Raw genomic sequence first — 22,254 nt, 5'->3', positions numbered from 1 at the left:
ATGTCCTTTGATGATTCCAGGCAACGGAATAAAGTGATAGGAGTCTTGATGACTGATGCTTCTGTTCATCAGTGAGATGGAAAGGCTCCTATAATCTCTCGACTGCTTTAACTGATAATGAAGATAATTTCATTGTGTTCCGGGAAAATATCGTTCGACGTTTATTATTTGTGATGATCAAGCTCAAGCGGGCCGAATGGCAGTGTCGCTCATGTACTCCTTCTTTCCGTATTAAGTCAACTTCCACAAAAGCAGAGTCGATCCAAAACTTCCATTACATACATAGATTGCTTCAGTCCCTCTGCAGTATGCTACTAATGCCCAGGATACAATCCAGTATCAATTTTTCAACAATTAGGAACGCGCATGTAACGGCTACATTTCCCGAATTCAATTGCAATTGTGTCTGCATGCTGATACTTCTGGATCTTGTGCTTAGTGCTCCTATAATTCAACAGTCCTCCACTGGGAAAACGTAGTTTTGCGTTTCGCGACAGCTTTTGGAACAAAGCGCTTGATATCACATTAGCCGAAGCTCCCGTGTCTAATGTTACACTGAGTGGAATTCCTTCGATTGTAGCAAGGATTTCCGACGCTGGCGCGAAAGGATAAACCTTGTCACACTGATAAATATCGTTGCACGATTCGTCCGATAATTCCTTTCCATCGTTACCGGTAATACCTTTCCATCGTTACAGCGGAGCACGTGCAATTCCTGGCCGTTGGCCACTATTCGAATCCCTGACAGCGTCTCTCGGGCTCGAGGCGGTCACGATTAGTTTGTTGAACGTGCTTCACTAACACTATCTGCGCAGTTGCTATGTCCGTAATTATCGTTGTCTGCAGGTACCAATTACCTAGCATAGACTGTGGCTGATAATGTTGTTGCTGTTATAGAAAGATATTGTTCCAAAACTGACTAGTTGATGATTGTTGGTTATAGATTGGACTGGATTGTACCTTCAATCGCTTCTATTAAATTTGTTTCTGGCTAGTCGGAAGCCACCAACACTTCCATTTCCATGGTTATTCTTTCAACTATTGTTTGATTTACTGTTTGGTACATCGCTTGGATTATCTTCAACCATTTTGTTGGTTCTTTGTGCATTACTATCATTTCCACGGCCACTCGGTGAGTGGCAAACAGCAGTATTCGCGTTTTGTACCCGTTATTCGATCCTGAGCTTGATTTCAGGTCTTCTTGAATCAGATCGAATCTAACACAGATACAAATTCCTCTAAAGTTTCGTCTGACATATTAATTAGCTGATTATTGACACTGGCAGACATTTACTTTTTAATATTATCACTATATCGTGTTTTGGTAAGGGATCGTCACAATAGCGACGTTCATTAATATATTTTTCGAAGTACTTTCTTAACGTCCCTTGCCTGAAAGAGAATTGTTCAGGATAAAAGTCAGCCCCGGTAGCTGAGTGGTCAGCGCGACAGACTGTCAATCCGAAAGGCCCGGGTTCGATTCCCGGCTGAGTAGGAGATCTTCCCCATTCAGGGACTGGGTGTTGTGTTGTCCTAATCATCGTCATTGCATCCCCATCGACGCGCAAGTCGCCGAAGTGGCGTCAAATCGAAAGACTTCCACCAGGCGAACGGTCTACCCGACGGGTGGCCCTCGTCACACGACATTTCATTTCATTTAATATTTTCAGGATAAAATACATCTTGGCACAACCTCTGTTGAATTCCACGAGTCCATTATTTTACTAAGAACGCCTATTCAAATTTATCGTAGGTCCGACAAGATTCGCAAGCGCTGGTTGCCCATAGTGCATCTTCTCCTCGCTTATAACCTCCGAGCTTATCTTCCGTGCATCAGTCCAGCTCCCCTGCAGTTTCGCACGAACTCTACAGGATTTACCGTCTTCTTATCGGGGTTAAATATCTGAAACTGCCGATGCTTGAGCAATTTCTCTTCGATATTAGGTCTAGAATACATATACCGCCCCCAAGCGACTTCTTGTGGACTATAGCTTGGTGAATGTACGTTTGGATTTCCGTAACTGGATGCGTCGCCCTAAGTCTGTTGTGGAGCTTGACGTACCTTGCTACCACTGTTCATCGCCCCTCGAAACTCTTCTAGCTTTCCTTTGGATATGTTAATAGATTTCCTCGACTTACTCCTTCCATTTCACAAAATCGGAACCTCGCTGATTCTTAATCTCTTCTAATAATTTCTTAAGGAAATTATCTTCTGGCAATTGATCCGGGGATAACGATGAGACACCAGATTTTACACCAACTTTTGTCACCTGATTCAGCTGCTGATCCTTCGCCTTTGCCCAGCTACCGATCTCCTCCGAAAAGTACCTCTTATGTACCTCATACTTTTTGTACATTTTATCTGCCTGACATGAGGAAATATTCTGCACTGTTTTGCTGAAGCTAGCAACCGTTATTTCTGCCTGATTCTGTCGATTTGTAATTTCATTGACAGTATCTTCTACCTTTTCGATCTCTATCGGAAATTTGTCCTGAGCCTGTGTCAACTCTTGTGACTCATTAGAAAAGGCCTCTTGTTTCCTAATAAGATTATCTATCGTCTCTTGCATTTCGTTTTGACTTTGAAGGATCAGCGCAATTAGTCAACCCGTGTCTGATTTTCAAACTGTTTTTGTGTTATTGTTGACTGTGATTGTGCCATCTGATCCGTTTGAATCACCACATCTTTTTCCTCTTGTGCCATGGGAGACTGCACTTGCACAATACGAGAAACATTATCTGATAGCAAACTAAGCTATTCAATAATTGCGGTGAGGGGGTTAATCGCAGATGCTGAGGATCTAGCTAGATTCTGCGTAGAGGCTGTGGGGTCGTCTGTAGCTTCCGGTACGTTAGTTGACTGCATATCGTTTTCCTGTTCCGCTTCCATTTCAAACTGGCCGATGAAATGCTGCCAACAGTTTCGTAAACTCTACTTTTCTGATTAACACTCACATTAAGCGGAGTCAGTATTTCACATGCAACTGAAATCTCGTAGCACTTCAGAAGGTACCGCTACAGAAGTTTGCAGAATGGTAGACAGAATGTAAAACTTATCAATTGAAGACATGAAGCCTGTATCTGAGTCCCTGGGAGCAGATACTGAATTTAATGGATGAAAGGAGAAAATATAAAAATGCAGTAAACAAAGAGAGCAAAAAGGAATACAAACGTCTCAAAAATTAAAGCGACATGAAGTGCAAAATGGCTAAGCCGGGGTGGCTAGAGGACAAATGTAAAGATGTAGAGGCGCATGTCACTAGGAGTAAGAAAGATACTGCCTACAGGAAAATTAAAGAGACCTTAGGAGAAAACAGAACCACTTGCATGATTATCAAGTGCTCAGATGGAAACCCAGCCCAAACAAAGAAGGTAAAGCAGAAAGGTGGAAGGAGTATATAGAGGGTCTATACAAGGGCGATGTCTTTCAAGACAATATTATAGAAAAGGAAGAGAATGTAGATGAAGATGAAATGAGAAATATGCTACTGGGTGAAGAGTTTGACAGAGCACTGGAAGACCTAAGTCGAAACAAGGCCCCGGGAGTAGACAACATTCCATTAAAACTACAGACAGCGTTGGGAGAGCCAGGACTAACAAACCTCTACCATCTGGTGAGCAAGATGTACGAAACAGGCGAAATACCCTCAGGCTACAAGAAAAATATAAAAATCCAATCCCTAAGAAAGCAGGTGTTGACAGATGTGAAAATTACCGAACTATCTGTTTAATAAGTCACAGCTGCAAAGTACTAACACGAATTCTTTACAGACCAATGGAAAAACTAGTAGAAGCCGACCTCGGGGAAGATCAGTTTGGATTCCGTAGAAATGTTGGAACACGTGAGGCAATACTGACCCTACAACGTATCTTAGAAAATAGATTAAGGAAAGGCAAATCTACGTTTCTAGCATTTGTAGACTTAGAGAAAGCTTTTGATAATGGTGACTGGAATACTCTCATTCAAATTCTGAAGTTGGCAGGGGTAAAATACATGGCGCGAAAGGCTATTTACAATTTGTACACAAACCAGATGGCAGTTGTAAGAGTCGAGGGGCATGGAAGGGAAGCAGTGGTTGGGAAGGGAGTGAGACAGGGTTGTAGCCTCTCCCCGATGTTATTCAATATGTATATTGAGCAAGCAGTGAAGGAAACAAAAGAAAAATTCGGAGTAGGTACTAAAATCCATGGAGAAGAAATAAAAACCTTTTCGCCGATGACACTGTAATTCTGTCAGAGACAGCAAAGGACTTGGAAGAGCAGTTGAACGGAATGGACAGTGTCTTGAAAGGAGGATATAAGATGAACATCAACAAAAACAAAACGAGGGTAATGGAATGTAGTCGAATTAAGTTGGGTGATGCTGTGGGAATTAGATTAGGAAATGAGACACTTAAAGTAGTAAATGAGTTTTGCTATTTGGGGAGCAAAATAATTGATGATGGTCCAAGTAGAGAGGATATAGAATGTAGACTGGCAAATGCAAGGAAAGCGTTTCTGAAGAAAAGAAATTCGTTAACATCGAGTATAGATCTTGTGTCAGGAAGTCGTTTCTGAAAGTATTTGTATGTAGTGTAGGCATGTATGGAAGGGAAACATTGACGATAAATAGTTTAGACAAGAAGAGAACAGAAGCTTTGTAAATGTGGTGCTACAGAAGAATGCTGAAGATTAGATGGGTGGATCATATAACTAATGAGGAGTTATTGAATAGAATTGTGGAGAAGAGAAATTTGTGGCACAACTTGACTAGAAGAAGGGATCGGTTGGTAGGACATCTACTGAGGCATCACGGGATCACCAATTTAGTATTGGAGGGCAGCGTGGAGGGTAAAAATCGTAGAGGGAGACCAAGAGATGAATTCACTAAGCACATTCAGAAGGATGTATGCTGCATTACTTACTGGGAGATGAAGAAGCTTGCACAGAATAGAGTAGAATGGAGAGCTGCATCAAACCAGTCTCTGGACTGAAGACCACAACAACAACAACCTCATGAGTACGCGATCATTTTATTTTTAGCACTTTTATTTTCACAAGTCCGTCTTGATCACATAGCCGGCCGTTGTGGCTGAGCGGTTCTAGGCGCCTCAGTCTGGAACCGCGCGGTCGCAGGTTCGAATTCTGGCTCGGGCATGGATGTATGTGATGTCCTTAGGATAGTTACGTTTAAGTAGTTCCACGTTCTAGGGGACTAATGACCTCAGATGTTAAGTTCCATAGTACTCAGAGTCATTTGAATTGTTTTTGTCACATAGATTTCTTTATACTTTATGTCCTGCTTCGGCTGATTGCCATCTTTAGATATGTTGTAAATATAAATCCACACAAGTCTTATATTTCATGTATACAAGTCTTGTATTTCATGCACCACTAAGACTTGTATAGATTTAACCTTATTTTAATTACACCTGGTCGCTTACACAATATATATATTTCCAACAGATCTGAAGATGACGATAAGCCGCTACCGGTCATAAAGTATAAAGAAATCTATGTGATCTAGCGGAGGCGGACCATTTAACTCTACTGTACCGTTATACTTCATTTGCACGTCATAAACATTTTTACATAAGGTAAGAAGCCGTAAGATGAAACTGACGTAATGCAGCAAATTTGCGCACTATCGATACTATTTAACTCGTGTCAGTACAGCTACTAGCAGTAGTAAGCATCTAGACAACAAGCAGCTGCTCAGCACCTCACCAGCTCCAGCTAATGTTTAAAACTACACGCCTTTGTTGTTTAGTCTTTGTACATTTTATGCAAGACTGACTTCCCTGATTGTAATGTACTTTTATAGGAAAATCAACCTAAAGATGGTCTATGTATGTGCTTCAACAGGTCATTTTAAACAAACGATATTTTGAGGACGTGACTGTTTCTTCATACGTAAATACTTTGTCAGACAATTACAGCGTCGCAGCGTTGGAATCGCGGAGGGTGGCAGCAATTTGAAGCAGAGAAACTCGGCACGACATGTTCCGAGTGTTACCGACTTTTAACGATCAGTACTTGGGGGCCGGCGGCCAGCTTATAGTGCCCGTACTAAGGTTAGTCTACTGGGCGTCTCATAACATTTATCTAGGTGACCAATTAATAGTAATATCAGTACATAACGCGGCTCAAGGTGACGCCCTGCATTATCGGTATTGGGTCTTGAGTAAAAATGTTTCTCGACCACTGGTACAAGGAAAGTAACGTTCTCCATCCACATACCATCTTCGCCTTACAAATCTCCCACGTCTATTCTCAACATATGTCCAGTGCTTGTACATATTGTCGTGCGTTATTCTGGCAATGCTCACACGTGATCCACACGACAATCCACTGGCCGGTGCGACACATCCGAACACTGAAACGCGGCACTCTGTATTCTGCCATTCACATTCGATAAGAAACAAATACTTTTGCTCAATAATCACTGTAATTATAACAATTCGCTGAGGATCTACCAGAGGCAAGGGTGACACATTCTGTCGCTACTTACTCCGTCAACTTTCCCGTTGCAATGGCGACTCGCTTCTCGGGGAACAAGAACACTGACACCAATCCGTCGCTCAATCTTCATAGCTACATGGGACCTGTGTGAGTGCATAACGAATAACCATGAGTAAGAGATCTTGCATCCATTACGCCTGCGCCCTGGAAGACACCTTTGGAGCCACAAGCGGAAACGGAAACAGGATAAGTCCTTAAAATTTACAAAAGGGAAGCTAAGGAAATTTAATTTAAGAAGAAGCAATAAAAATTGCAGAGTATAGTGGATTATTTCCCTCTGCTCTGCTAATGAAGCCTCGACAAATATGTTATACAAAAATAGCAATATAATTTAACAGAAAAGTGATTATTTATCAAACTTTGGTTTGATGTTCAGCTACTCCGACTATCTTCTTTCAGTTGTATGTGCTACCTCTAGACACACAATTATTGCTGGTTACATTTAACAGCACAGCACAGAAACTTTCACCCATTACAGCTACCCCTTCGGTTAGCCGTCCTTTCTGCAAGTTATTCGCGGGCCATTGTACTATCAGTTCTGAATTACTATTATTTCAGCTCATTTCAGGCTGCACACATGACTGACAGAAGAAATGCGAAAAATTATAAGCTATTCCACAACTATCTGTAATACAATGCTTATAGAAAACATGTGAAACAAAGCACGATTTCGGTACATCGGTTCATACAGTTAACTGACATTTTATGCTTTTCTTTGGATTATTCAAAAGTATGGAAACAAACTCAGTTCTGTAACGCAACAAAACACGCAAGTCTAACTAACGAGATAGCCCAGAGTAAAATTCAGAAGAAACGACCATTTTACTCTGGAAAATGGTACATTATTTTAAACAGTTATTATATTGCCAACAGGACTGGTATAATACCTTCTTCTTTTATTGACATATAATTCAAAATTTGTGATATTATATTCATTATTCATTGAATAACGTCAAACCCTACTTTTGAAGCCCGATTCAAATACATTCATTAGGACCCTTGATACGCAACTAGATCACAAAATCGGTTACACTTGCCCATTGACGAGTAATAGTTCGCTTGCTGTAAAAATACACTCTTGTACAGCCGTTACATGTAAATATTACATGTAAATACATATGGGTACAAATACGATGACGTGCCAGAATGAGATTTTCACTCTGCAGCGGAGTGTGCGCTGATATGAAACTTCCTGGCAGATTAAAACTGTGCACCGGACTTAGACTCAAACTTGGGACCTTTGCCTTTCGCGGGCAACTGCTCTACCAACTGAACTATCCAAACAAGTCTGACGCCCCTTTCTCACAGCTTTACTTCTGCTAGTACCTCGCCTGCTACCTTCCAAACTTTACAGAAGCTCTCCTGCGAACCCTGCAGAACTAGCACTCCTGAAAGAAAGGACATTGCGGAGACATGGCTTAGCCACAGCGCACATTCCGCTGCAGAGTGAAAATCTCATCTGGAAACATCCCCCAGGCTGTGGCTAAGCCATGTCTCTGCAATATCCTTCCTTCAGGAGTGCTATATCTGCAGGGTTCGCAGGAGAGCTTCTGTAAAGTTTGGAGGGTAGGAGGCGAGGTCCTGGCAGAAGTAAAGCTGTGAGGACGGACCGTTAGTTGTGCTTGGGTAGCTCAGTTGGTAGAGCACTCACCCGCGAAAGACAAACGTCCCGAGATCGAGTCTCGGTCCGGCACACATTTTTAATATGCCAGCAAGTTCCAACATAACTTGTATAAAAATTAAGAAGTTTGTTAAAATATAAGCTGTTAGGTACTTCGTGCTTTATACCCAGTTACACGCTTCCGTTAACATATACCTCCTTTACACATATTTATCCCATTATCGTCCAACCTTCCAATATTTACTCCAGCAACCTGTATTAACCTTCCTTATCCACCTCAATAAATACACAAAAATTTTTTATGGTCCGTAAGTTTTTCCTACATGATTAATAATATTATACTAAATATCCTTATATCTGACATCATTCTTCCAAACAATTACCTCCTCATCTATATGTCAATCAACAATTTTTCCTGTTTATCACAATCAACAGCAGTCACGTAACTCGAATTCTTTGCAATTTGTCTCTTATTTCATTGCGCATGAAAAAATGCTACAGCATTTGATAGGAGTCCTTACTGATACTAATTATCTAATATTTTGATGTACGTTTCCTTTCAGATCTGTCATTTATCTCCATTATTTCACTCACTATTATTTCGATAGTCTGTTCATACTGAATAACTTAACTGTTCACGGCTTCTTCCATATTCCAATTTGTTTACCGACTGAGGTGGCGCAATGGTTAGCACACTGGACTCACATTCGGAAGGACGACGGTTCAATCCCGTGTCCGAAAATCCTAATTTAGGTTTCCCGTGATTTCCGAAATCGCTCAAGGCAAATGCCGGGATGATTCCTTCAAAAGGGCACGGCCGACTTCTTTTCCCGTCCTTTCCCAATCCGATGACCTCCCTCTTTGGTCTCTTTCCCCAAACAACCCCAACTTTGTTTTTGTAGCCATGATATATATCTATACAGCATCATCCGTGAACAGCCTTGTGGAGCTTTCATTGTTCTCCACTACGTCATTTATATATCTTATAATCAGAACTGGTCCTGCAACACTTCTTTGAAGTACGAAGAAGTTCCTTTTGTGTCTGAAGACTTCTATTTGTTGAGAGTGACATGTTGTATTACATCTGCTAGGAACTCTTCATTTCAATCAATGAATAATCTCTGATCTCTGATATTAGTTACACTCGTAATATGTTCATTAGGCGAAAGCGTGAAATGTCTATGAGTCATTGGACACGACAACAAATTGGGCGCTGATTTCTAGTGATAATTATTTGTAGACTTTATGTTAATTCCTCCTATGAAACATTTAAGCCTCCACAAAAGTGAGAACATGCGAGCGTAAGATACAAAATTCTACAACGGTTTGACTTAAGTGACATAAACCTATAGTTGTGCGTGCTGTTAGACAACATTTCTTGAAAACCGGAATGGGCTTTTTCCTATCACTTCGACGGCTTCGTTCCTTCAGCAGCATACTGTAGACTGCTGCTAGAAGAGAAGTCAGTTCTTTCTCATACTACAAGCAGAATCCTAAACTTATACCATCAGGCCAAGTTGCGTGGTTTTCGGTTGGGCTGTTTTATTCAGAGTCTATCCCTGAGTCAGTTCTATATACATCTGCTATTTCTCGTATGTCTCTTGAAAGGAGAATCCCCCTCTTGACACACAGACACAAACACATATATGCGTGGGACAGTGGTCAATGCCCTCCTAGAAATAAAATAATCTCGAACACCTAATGTGACCAACATTTTAGTTACGTTTCCCCAGGATTTTCAGCTGGAAATCCCTCGCAGTTGGGTTCACTCTGCCCCATTCCAAGTCTACTGGGACAATTTTCGAAAAAGAACGAATTCTGCAACAGCCCAATCCGCCCTTACACGTTTGGAAAAAGCGTTATACAGTATTACAAGCTGAAATATAAAACTGTTCGACTTTAGTTCTCTGAGCAGATTTCTTTTTCCTCACAAATGTACCAACATAGCCATCCGATGATGACTCCAGTATTTCTGTTGAAATCCTGATTTCTTAGCATAACATGAGAATTATTCATAATTACGCAGAATGTGAAGGTTCTACGACTATTGTTATTGCTGTGGTCTTCAGTCTCAAGACTGGCTTGACTTTGCTCTGTCTTATACAAGCGTCTTTATCTCCAAGAAACTACTGCAACCCACATCGTTTTGAGTCTGCTACTGTACTCGTCTTTGATCTCTCTCTGGTATTTTTACCCCCCCCCCCCCCCCCCCCACACACACCCACACACAAATATACATACACTGCCTCCAAGAGCACCATTAGTTATCCTCTCACAATGTGTCCTAGCAACCCATCCCGCCTTTCAGGTACCTTTTACCACAAAATTCAGCTTTCCTCAATTGTATTCAGCATCTCATCATTAGCTACGAGATGTACGCATCTCATATTCGGCATTTTTCTGTAGCACCACATTTCAAAAGTTAATATTGTCTTCTTGTCTGAAGTGCTTATCGTCCACGTTTCACTTCAATACATAGCAACTCCAGACATATTTCTTCCGAAAAGACTTCCAAACAGTTGAATGTATATTCGAAGTTAACATATTCATCCTCCTCAGAAACGCTCTACTTGCCACTGACAGTCCCCATTACGTATATACTCTCCTTAATGCCAAATTTAAGCACTCGAATACGGTACTACACTTAGGGTCACATTTCCTAATCCTACTCCGTCAGCATCGCCTGGTCTACACTCATGCTCATAAATTAAGGATAACTGCAGAATGTGGTACCACACAACGTGGCACTACACAAAACTGGCGCTAATAGCATAGGCACATAGGGAACACACACGACACAGATCTATAACAGCACGCTATTGGTTATAAGTAGAGAAAACTGTCACGAAACACATGTGCTACAAAACACCACTGTTTCCTGCGCATGTACCTCGACATCAAAATTGGATATGATCACCATGCACACGTACACAGGCCGCACAACGGGTTGGCACACTCTGGTTGAGGTGATCGAGCAGCTGCTGGGCTATAGCCTCCCATTCTTGTACCAGTGCCTGTCGGAGCTCCTGAAGTGTCCTAGGGGTTTGAAGACGTGCAACGATATGTCGACCGAGAGCATCCCAGACATGCTCGATGGGGTTTATGTCTGTAGAACAGGTCAGCCACTCCATTTGCTTGATATCTACTGTTTCAAGGTACTCCTCCACGATGGAAGCTCGGTGAGGACGTGCGCTATCATCCATCAGGACGAAGGAGGGACACACTGCACACCTGAAAAGGTAGTCACACTAGTGCAAAACGACATCCCGATAAACCTAACCTGTTACAGTTCCTCTGTCAAAAACATGTAGGGGTGAAGATGCACCAATCATAATCCCACCCCACACCATCAAACCACGACTTAGATATAGGCCCTTTCAAGGACATTAAGGGGTTTGTATCTGATTCCTGGTTCACAACAGATGAAGACCTGGTGAGAATCACTGTTCAAACTATACCTGGACTCGTCCATGATCCATGATCATAACCCCGGTTCCAATGACCATGTACAGTGTAGTTGACACCATACTTTACGGACTCTCCTGTGACCAGGGGTCAATGGAATGCACATTTGAGGTCTCCGGGCGAATAAACCATGTCTATTTAGTCGCCTGTAGACTGTGTGTCAGGAGACAACTGTTCTAGAGACAGCGGTAAGTTCCCGAGCAAGGAAACCTGCAGTACTCCGAGGCCGTCTGCGGGCACTGATGGAGAGATATCGGTCTTCATGTGGTGTTGTACATTGTGGACGTCCCGTACTGTAGCGCCAGGACACGTTTCCTGTCTGTTGGAATCGTTGTCATGATCTTCAGATCACACTTTGTGACAGACGGAGGGCCCGTGCTACGAACTGCTGTGTTTGACCAGTCTCCAGTCGCCCTAGTATTCTACCCCTCATAGCGTCATCGATATGTGTTCATTGAGCCATTTGGAACATACAGTCACCAATAGCACGTCTGAAAGCGTCTGCACACTTACTCGCTGCACCGTACTCTGACATGCACCAACACACCTCTGCGTATGTGGACTGCTGCCAGCGCCACCGTGCGACGACCGCAGGTCAAATGCACCGCATGGCCATACCACGTGGTGATTTAAACCCGCAAACCGCCCACCAGAGCGTTGTCCACCATGTATCAGCATTATCCTTCATTAATGAGCATGAGTGTACTTCTAATTCATTTCGGTGCCCTTTCCCTACTTTTGTTGTATTTATCTTACATCGTTTTTCCAGGACACTGTGTATTTCTTTCAATTTCTGTTTAAAGTTCTTGCCGTCTCTTTTATAATGTTAATGTCATTTGGAGACCTTCATTTTTTTCTTTGTGCTTTATGATCTTTTACCATTTTATCCTGTTTTCTTCACAGGTTACTCAAGCGACATATTAAATAACATTAGGGACAAAGTACAATCATCACTTGCTTCTCAAGAGCTGCCCCATTTAATGTCCTTCTAAGATAATAACAGTCTTCTGGTTCCTGTATATGTAGTAAACGAGCGACCTTCACAATTTAAAGTGTATTCTAGTGAACATTGTCAAAACCTTTTACTAACGCTACAAAAGTCGCCAGCATAGCTTTGTGATTCTTTAACCTATCTTCTAAGAACAGTCGTAGACTCAATACTGGCTCGTGTGTTCCAGCATTTGGTCGGATCCCAAACTAATCTGCGATGTTGGCTTCTGCCAGTTTCTCCATTCTTCTGTAAATAACACGTTTCAATATTTTGTAGCCAAGACATTTTAGCAGATAGTTCGGTAGTGTTCACACTGTAAGCAGCTGCTTTCTTTGGCCCTTGTATTATTACACTGTAATTTAAGTCTGAGGGTATTTTGCGCTCCCTCACGTTTCTTGCGTAGCAGATGGAATAGCTTTGTCATTGATGGCGCTCGCAAGGTTATCAGCATTTCTGAGGGAATGTCGTGTACTCCAGGGGCTTTGTATTGACTTAGGTCTCTCATTGCTCTATCAAATTCTTTTCGCAGCATCGTATCTCTCATATCCTCTTCATCTACTTCCCCTTCCCTGTTTACGACATTGCATTCACTTTCCTTTTACGGATACTCTATATGTACCTTCCACCTTTCAGCTTCAACTGCTATATTTAGTACTGGAATCCAGCTGGGTTTTTCATATTCACACAGGTGCTTCTCTTTTCTTCAAAGGACTCTTAAATTTTCTGGTAGGTACTATCTACTTTTCGCCTAACTGTACATGCCTGTATAATAGATATATTTGTTGTTCAGCCATTCCTTCTTAGCCATTTACCGCTTACTGGCAGTCTAACGTTTTGGACGTTTATGTTCACTTTTGGTTGCTTCCTTTTTGCTGCATTTTTATGTTTTCTCCTTTCATCAATTAAACCACGTAGCTCCTACGACACCCAAGGATTTCTACTAGTCTTTCGGTCTTTACCAATTTCATATTCTACTACCTTGAATATGTCGTCTCTCTAAGCTACCCATTCGTCTTATACTGTATTACGTTCTCCTTCTTCAGCCAATAGTTGCCTAATGTTCTCCGCGAAATTCTCAACAGCCTCTGGCACTTTGAAAACTATCTAGGTCTCATATCCTAAACTTCCATTACTGTTTTGCTAACTTTTCAGTTTTAATCCTGCTACTAGTTAATATCAAAATTACATCAGGTGCTGGATTTGAACCTGCGACTTTAGCGGTCTCACGGTTGCAGACTGTAGCGCCTATAACCGCTAGGCCACTATGGCTGGCTTCTCAGTTTTGATCCTGCTACTAGTTTATATGAAAATTACATCTGAATTTTGTCTGCTTGCAGAAGAACGCGACGTGGCGTGTGGATGACTACGCAGTGGACAGGTGGGGCTCGATATGGGACAACGGCTCCGGGAACGGCTTGCTGGGCGCCGTGGCGATGGGCGAGGCAGACGCCGCTTACGCGGCCGTGTACCGCTGGTTTCCCGAGTACCTGTTCGTCGACTACACGCGGCCCTACCTGCGCGCCGGCATCGCCTGCATGGCACCACGGCCGCGCACGCGGCCCGGCTGGCAGGTTCCCGTGCTGCCCTTCTCGCCCCTCCTCTGGGCCGCCGTCTGGGCCTCCGTCATACTCGCCACCCTCGCACTCTACTCTGCCAGGCGGACGTCCAACTGGGTGCTCGGTGAGCTGCACCTGTGCCAAGCAGTGTCGTCTTCTGTCTAACTCCAGGCAGTCTGAAATATCACCAGTATTGAACGGGGCTCAAACTCAGTGCTAGATATTCACTAAAGTGAGCGTCATTTATGACGACGGCGGAGTTCCTTCTGCGCATCTGATGTCACAAAACACAGTCAGCCAACGAACAGAGAACGACGTTGCCAGAACTCGACTGCAGTGCAGAGCACGGACCCGTGTCTTCAGTAATAGAACAAAGCAATATCTTGATAGCAGACTTTCTTTTATAGAATGTTTGGAAAAATCACTCTTTATACCAATTGCTTCAAATTCTATTAATTAATTAAACCAAACAAGCCATAAGCCTCCTAATACAGGGGATAGCAATGAACCACTTTTTCGCAATAAAGAAGAACGGTAACAGTTTATTTCCTGTTGTACTTCGACGAAGCATGAGTAATTCATAGTCTTACCAACAGTGTTTGTCGGTATTTTGCGAGACATTTTAGTCTCCTCAAGGAGTTCATTGGCTGATGTGTTGCGTTAGCGTAATGGTTAAGGTTATGAGCTGCTAAGTGAAAGGTTATGAATTCAAATCTTGTGCAGTGCTTATTATTTCCTTTATTTAAAAACCATATCGAAGTGTCTTACTTCATGAGTTTTATTCGTTTGAATGTAATTTTTTTGAAATATCTAGTGCTTTGTCTCTTCATTAACCCTTTCGCCGCTACAGAGACTTGCTCCCCGCATTCCGCGCTGTGCGCGATTTTGTCATCACTGTACTGCTAGCCTGTGCAGACACATGGTGTTCCAACTGCTTTGACACACTTATCATACGATTTCACAAAAGCTATTTGGCCCAAAAATTTGATTTTTACACATCTTCTTGACTGATACCTTCCCCCCATAAATGACTTAATTTTGTTTCTATGTTCAACGAAGTTATTGTGCAGCATTAAATGTAGTAAACCATAGCACGAAATATTGAAGAGTTTGCCGAGGTATACGTTCCGTATGGTCGATTTTACTTGCCGCACTGTTGAGATTGAAATGTCGACAAGACACTTAAATTTCATATAAAATTTACTGTATAACAATATATCATTTAATTTAAGTACCAGATAGGTGTCGTATGTAATATTGAGAAATATCCCGTCTTTCGCGACTGTAATAAAACTTTTATTTACACCGGGCAGTGATGACGAAATCGCGCGTTTGCGCGGAATGCGGGGAGCATGTCTTTGTAGTAGCGAAAGGGTTAATGCGGCCGTGGTGGCTTTACTTCATGAACTGCGCTCTCCCCCTAAACGTATGTTTGAGAACTATACTATACCATGGCGCTGCTTCTCTTGGCGAGTGCGTCGGTTACAACTGGCAACGCAGCAATCTCCCGCGGCTGGGCGGCCATGCGCGAGCCGCCAAGAAAAACAATTGAACTACAGTGGACCATAAGACTTGATCCCATACAATAAGCCCTATCTTATCTGAAATAGGTAAAGCGTCACAAACGCAAGGCATTTTGCCAGAAAGACTGAAACATGGCATTCCCTAACCCCTCCACTATAAAGGTACATGTAAATGTCGTATGACTAGGACCTCCCGCCTGGTAGACAGTCCGCCAGGTGCAAGTCTATCAATTGGACGCCACTTCGGCGATATGCTCGTCGATGGGGATGAAATGATGATGATTAGGACAACACAACACCCGATCCCTGAGCGGAGAAAATCTCCGACCCAGCTGGGAATCGAACCCGGGCCCTTAGGACATTCTGTAGCGCTGAACAGGTTTTTTTCCGTTTTGTTCGTTGTTTATCCTTGTGTTTGGTCGTTGCGGGCGTCACATGACATCCGTTCAAGTTTGTTTGTTGATCCTCTCACTCAAGTTTTTTTATTACAGAGGCAGCACACATTCAGCTATTGCAGAACATCTAATGAGCAATAACCATAACCCCACTAATATCGAAAATGATCTATGCATTCTGAGAAACAGCAACAGTCTATACGGACAACTAACGATAGAAGAAAATTACCACATCCAGAAGGCTATAGTCGAAGGGAAAAATGTAATGAATGAAAACACAACACTTTGTGACTACACACTCTTCAGCGCTCTGAGAGAACTGACCAAGGACACAGAACAGAAAGCACACACACGCAAAAGAACCACTCCCCGTCACACACAGAGACATAAATGATGAACAGAAGTCGTCGTAAATCGCGCTACAGTTTTTCATAGCCTTTCTCGCCACTTGCAGTACGCCTCTCACGACACACGCGAACAGCAAGATGGCCTAATATTCTGAGTCAGAAAAAAAGTGCAAAAGTTTTGTTTTTCTGGGTAAAAAGCAGCCACACACCATCCAACACGAATAGCTAAGTAACGGCCAAATACACACCAATATAACCGGTTTGCACAACACTACCACAACCCCAAGTATATACTGCTGACATACGAAGTTCACCTTTGAGTATTACTTTACTAACAGCCGCTAACATGGTTACAGATGACATGATGTTCGCTAAGTAAAAAGACGACAACAGAAAAAAGAGCACAGAAAATATGTCAGAGCGCCATTAATAGCTTATAACATGCTGTAGCATAGAATAAATAACGTAGTATGAAATTATCAATATAAAGCTATATTTCAAAAGACGGTTTGTAGAAATGTAATAATGTTTTACTGTGTTTGTACAACCATACCATTTTCTGCATGTTTTAGATTAAAAAAAACGGTGATGATGGTGATATTTGTTGCCGAAACTGGTTTGGGATAATAAAGAAAGAAACAAATAACACGGTGTTTTGCATCAAGGCGGACTCAATTTGTGATATTACTGAATATGATGAGTTTCAATAGAGCATAGTAGCAAGTGCGGTAATCTGCCACTGAATGAAAAATCCACTCCCGTATGAAACCACACCTACATGCTTTCTCCCAGAAATTGAAGTCTGACACCGTATATTTTAAATCCTACACAGAGTTATGTAAGTGGCACATTAGCGCTATGTAACTGAACATGTTATACGGCTGGGACATGTGTACGGTTCAAATGGCTCTGATCACTATGGGACTCAACTGCTGTGGTCATCAGTCCCCTAGAACTTAGAACTACTTAAACCTAACTAACCTAAGGACATCACACACATCCATGCCCGAGGAATGATTCGAACCTGCGACCGTAGCAGTCGCACGGTTCCGGACTGCGCGCCTAGAACCGCGAGACCACCGCGGCCGGCACTTGTGTATGGGAGTGGGAGGAGCGGGTAGGGTGAAAATTCTCTTTCCCACGAGCCTTTGCAGAAGATCCGTATCCGTGTTCGAATCTCATTCCAATTCACAAATTCAGTCTACGCGGCTAATTGTTGCAGTTGTTGCAGTGAAAGGTAGGAAATGGTAAGTATAGGCGTCAACATCGGGATTCTTTTTAATCCGCTAGTAATGTTCAGAGTGGTCGCACATGGCCCGCCACGACATCCTCAGTTGTGACAACCTCTTCGTCCCATATTCTTATCTCTGTCTCTCTTTATCTCTTCTGCTCCACGTAGTACTTCGTAAATTATTCGCTGATCTCCTAATGCATGTTGTATTATTCCGTCTTTTCTTCCAGTGTTTTCCATGTACTCTTTTTCTCATCATTTCTGCGAAGCCTCTCCCAATTTTAAATCTTATTTGGCGATGTCTGTAACGATACATCTCAAATGTTATATTCCTTTTTGGTTTTGTCAGATGCCATGATAGATTTCCGAGCTCCAGGAGTTCATTTTCAGACATTTCTTTCTGGAACTGAAGTACATTATTGATAGTGATATCACAGTCCAACATAACAGTCGCGACAATCCTTTTCGTTTTTGTTACCCACTGAGACAGCAGCGCACCAAGCGGCCAGCAAGCTACACTTCTGAATACGATATCGGATGAGAGTGTATAGTATGGTTTATACTGATTTGTGACATAGTTTTTACGATAGGAAGCGTACATATTGGCATAAACGTCGACAATAACTAAAAAAATATACCACAAATTTCTTTCTTTAGTTTCCAGAGGACCCTGCGAGGTATGAAACGGTACATTACAGAACAATTTATTTACGATTCTCTTGTAACGCACAGAGAAGAATGTCGATTTCTTTTAAGAACAAAAAAAAATACCCATTATATAACAGAAGACCTGTCCTTTGGCAGAAAGAGTCGTACTTCTACCCAGAAAGGAGAAGTTTAGTTCACTATACTTCCAGCCAAATCAGTAAATGTGCAACGTAGGAAACTTGTGTGGAATTCATACCTACATTATTTAAAGTACCAAATAAACCACCATACCTATAGCTAAAGGGAAAACCACACAGACGTGGTATTAAAACATGAAATGCAATAAAATACCTTCCCAATACAGAAGAAACTAATTCGAAAATTGCTACTACAACTGAGCCACTAACGGCAATAATCTTCCATACATTCTCTTTCGACGCAAAAGTAATCAAATTTACCAAAATATACTTGCATTTGAAAGTCGAGTGAGGCGTAAGAATGGATGAATCATTACACTCCACACACAGTTTTTACGTGTCAAGTAAGGTGCCTATCACAATAATAAGAGACAACAACAAAGATATAGGCTTCTGATGCATGAATATGTGTTTATATTCTCTTGCTTTAAGCTGCGTAAGTTATAGTTATGCACATATTCTAAAGTATTTCTTCAAGAAATAATTGTAGCTTGTTGTTGTTGCGTTGTAGTCTTCAGTCCTGAGTCTGGTTTGATGCAGTCTAACAAATTTCTCTTCTTCAGAAACAAATTCCTTGCCATTGCCTGTCTACATTTTATATCCTCTCTACTTCAACCATCATCAGTTATTTTTCTCCCCAAATAGCGAAACTCCTTTACTACTTTAAGTGTCTCATTTCCTAATCTAATTCCCTCAGTATCACCAGACTTAATTCGACTACATTCCATTACCATCGTTTTGTTTTGTTGATGTTCATCCTATATCCTCCATTCAAGACACTGTCCATTCCGTTCAACTGCTCTTCCAAGTCCTTTGCTGTCTCTGACAGAATTTCAATGTCATCGACGAAGCTTAAAGTTTTTATTTCTTCTCCGTGGATTTTAATACCTACTCCGAATTTTTGTTTCGTTTCCTTTACTGCTTGTACAATATACAGATTGAATAACATCGGGGACAGGCTACTACCCTGTTCACTCCCTTTCCAACCACTGCTTCCCTTTCCGCTTACGTCACTGACACATTGAGATTCGGCTGTTTTTACATTCTTTCGCAATAATTCATATCTCTTGGTAATTTGCTAATGCGTGGAACACAAAATATAATAACTATTTCGGTAAATAAGTAGAAAAATAAATAAAACAAACATCATGCTTACGACGCTGCTTTCTCACCGCTTGGAGCGCTAGTGTCACTCCAGCTGTCAAACGGTAACAACTTTCGTACCAGAGAGTGTGGCGGCTGTGAATGTTAGACTGTGGTGGTATTCTTAATTGACTTAAGAGTACCCTCTTTGCCTATGCTTGTCTACTTTTACACAGTCTTTGCACCGCCTGTCATGTGTTATTTTTCTTCGTGGGTAATCGAATACCCTCACTTTCTTTATAAAGTGATCGCCATTGCTTTTTTTTAAATTTATTGATAATCCAATTTTTGTTACTCCTTGTTACTTTCGTCTTTTCTGGTTTACTCTAAACCCGTATCTTTCACTTGGCTGGATGCTCATTCCTATATATCTTCCTGACTTTAGCTGAGAATACGAGTTTTATCTGAGACTTTGATCACAAAAATGATTCAAATGGCTCTGAGCTCTATGGGACTTAACATCTATGGTCATCAGTCCCTAGAACTGAGAAATACTTAAACCTAACTAACCTAAGGACATCACAGAACACCCAGTCATGACGAGGCAGAGAAAATCCCTCACTCAGCCGGAAATCGAACCAGGGAACGCGGGTGCGGGAATCGAGAACGCTACCGCACGACCACGAGCTGCGGACACTGATATGTTTAACATCGAGTATTTCAACTTAGGGTAATGCTTCGTATGGATCTGATGGGCGTCCATGCAGCACTGTGTTCGAAAGACCGACCATCAACCTCCATGCAAATCCATGTGTTACGCGTAACTAAGCCCAGGCCATTGTCCTTTTCTGACAGAGACTTTCTTTCAGACCTGGGATAGAAGAGGATATGTTTTTGCATGCAATGTACCAGGGATGCACTATTTTAACTTATTTTAAATTATTTTAATCCAAGTGCTGATAAACTGATGCAAGGCTAAAGAAAAATCAATACATCTGACATGATTTGACGACCTGAAAAAGCGTTCGACAATGTCAAATGCTGGAAGATGTTCGAAATCCTGAGAAGAATAAGGGCAAGTTGTAGGGAAAGACGTATAATACACAATATGTACAAGAGCCAAGAGAGAAAAATAAGCGTTGAAGACCAAGAATAAAGTGCTAGAATTGGAAGGCGTAAGTCGACAAGGATGTAATCTTTCGCCCCTAGTTTTCAATGTGTACATCAAAGAAGCAATGATGGAAGCAAAAGAGAGGCCCAGGAGTGGAATTAAAATTCAAAGTGAGATTGTATCAATGATAACGATTCGCTTATGACATAGCTATCCTCATTCAAAGCTAAGAAGAATTACGGTATCTGCTGAACGGAATGAACAGCCTAATGAGTACAGAATATGGATTGAGAATTAATCGAAGGAAGGCCAAAGTACCGAGAATTAGCGGAATTGAGAACAGCGAGGAACTTAACATCAGGACTGGTGATCAAGAAGTAGATGAAGTTAAGGAATTATCCTACTTATGCTGCAAAATAACCCATGACAGACGGAGTGAGAACATAAAAAGCAGACAAGGACTGGCCAACATAAGTTTACAAGTAGCAAACGTAGGCCTTAATTTGAGGAAGAAATTTCTGAGAGTGTACTTATATAGCACAGCATTGTATGGAAGTAAAACATGGAGTGTGGGAAAACCGGAACAGAAGAGAATCGAAGCATTTGAGACGTGGTGCTACAGAAGAATGTTGGAAATCTGGTCGACTGACACGGTAAGCCATGAGGGTTTTTACCAGAGAATCGATGAGAAATAGGATACATGGAAAACACTGTCAAGACGAAAGGACTTCTGTTTAGACATCATGGAATATCTTCCATAATACTAGAGGGAGCTGTAGAAGGTAAAATCTATAGAAAAAGAGAGAGATCGGAATATATCCAGGAAATAACTGAGGACGCAGGCTGCAAGTGCTACTCTACATTTACATCCATACTGCGCAAGCCACCTGACGGTGTGTGGCGGCGGGTACATTGAGTATCTCTATCGGTTCTCCCTTCTAATCCAGTCTCGTATTGTTCGTGGAAAGAAGGATTGCCGGTATGCTTCTGTGTGGGCTCTAATATCTCTGATTTTATCCTCATGTTCTCTTCGTGAGATATACGTAGGAGGGGGCAATATACTGCTTGACTCTTCGGTGAAGGTTGTTCTCGAAACTTTAACAAAAGCCCGTACCGAGTTACTGAGCGTCTCTCCTGCAGAGTCTTCCACTGGAGTTTATCTATCATCTCCTTAACGCTTTCGCGATTACTAAAAGATCCTGTAACGAAGCGCGCTGCTCTCCATTGGATCTTCTGTATCTCTTCTATCAACCCTATCTGGTACGGATCCCACACTGCCGAGCAGTATTCAAGCAGTGGGCGAACAAGCGTACTGTAACCTACTTCCTTTGTTTTCGGATTGCATTTCCTTAGGTTTTTTCCAATGAATCTCAGTCTGGCTTCTGCTTTACCAACGATCAACTTTATATGATCATTCCATTTTAAATCACTCCTAATGTGTACTCCCAGATAATTTATGGAATTAACTGCTTCCAGTTGTTGACCTGCTATTTTGTAGCTAAATGATAAGGGACCCATCTTTCTATGTATTCGCAGCACATTACACTTGTCTACATTGAGATTCAATTGCCATTCCCTGCACCAT

General features: G+C 41.9%; 1 protein-coding gene across 1 annotated transcript in view; it reads left to right on the top strand.

Moving 5' to 3' along the window:
- LOC126336052 (glutamate receptor 1-like) overlaps nt 1-22,254 on the top strand; it is a 146,204-nt gene that overhangs the window by 24,260 nt on the left and 99,690 nt on the right. The window contains exon 3 of the mRNA XM_049999532.1: nt 13,916-14,258. Coding sequence (XP_049855489.1) covers nt 13,916-14,258 — 343 coding nt within the window. The remainder of the gene's footprint in view (nt 1-13,915; nt 14,259-22,254) is intronic.

This window comes from Schistocerca gregaria, chromosome 2, assembly GCF_023897955.1.
Source record: "Schistocerca gregaria isolate iqSchGreg1 chromosome 2, iqSchGreg1.2, whole genome shotgun sequence".
Lineage (NCBI taxonomy): Eukaryota > Metazoa > Arthropoda > Insecta > Orthoptera > Acrididae > Schistocerca > Schistocerca gregaria.
Note: the sequence above shows the minus strand (reverse complement) of the source record. Positions and strands in the feature narration are given on the sequence as shown.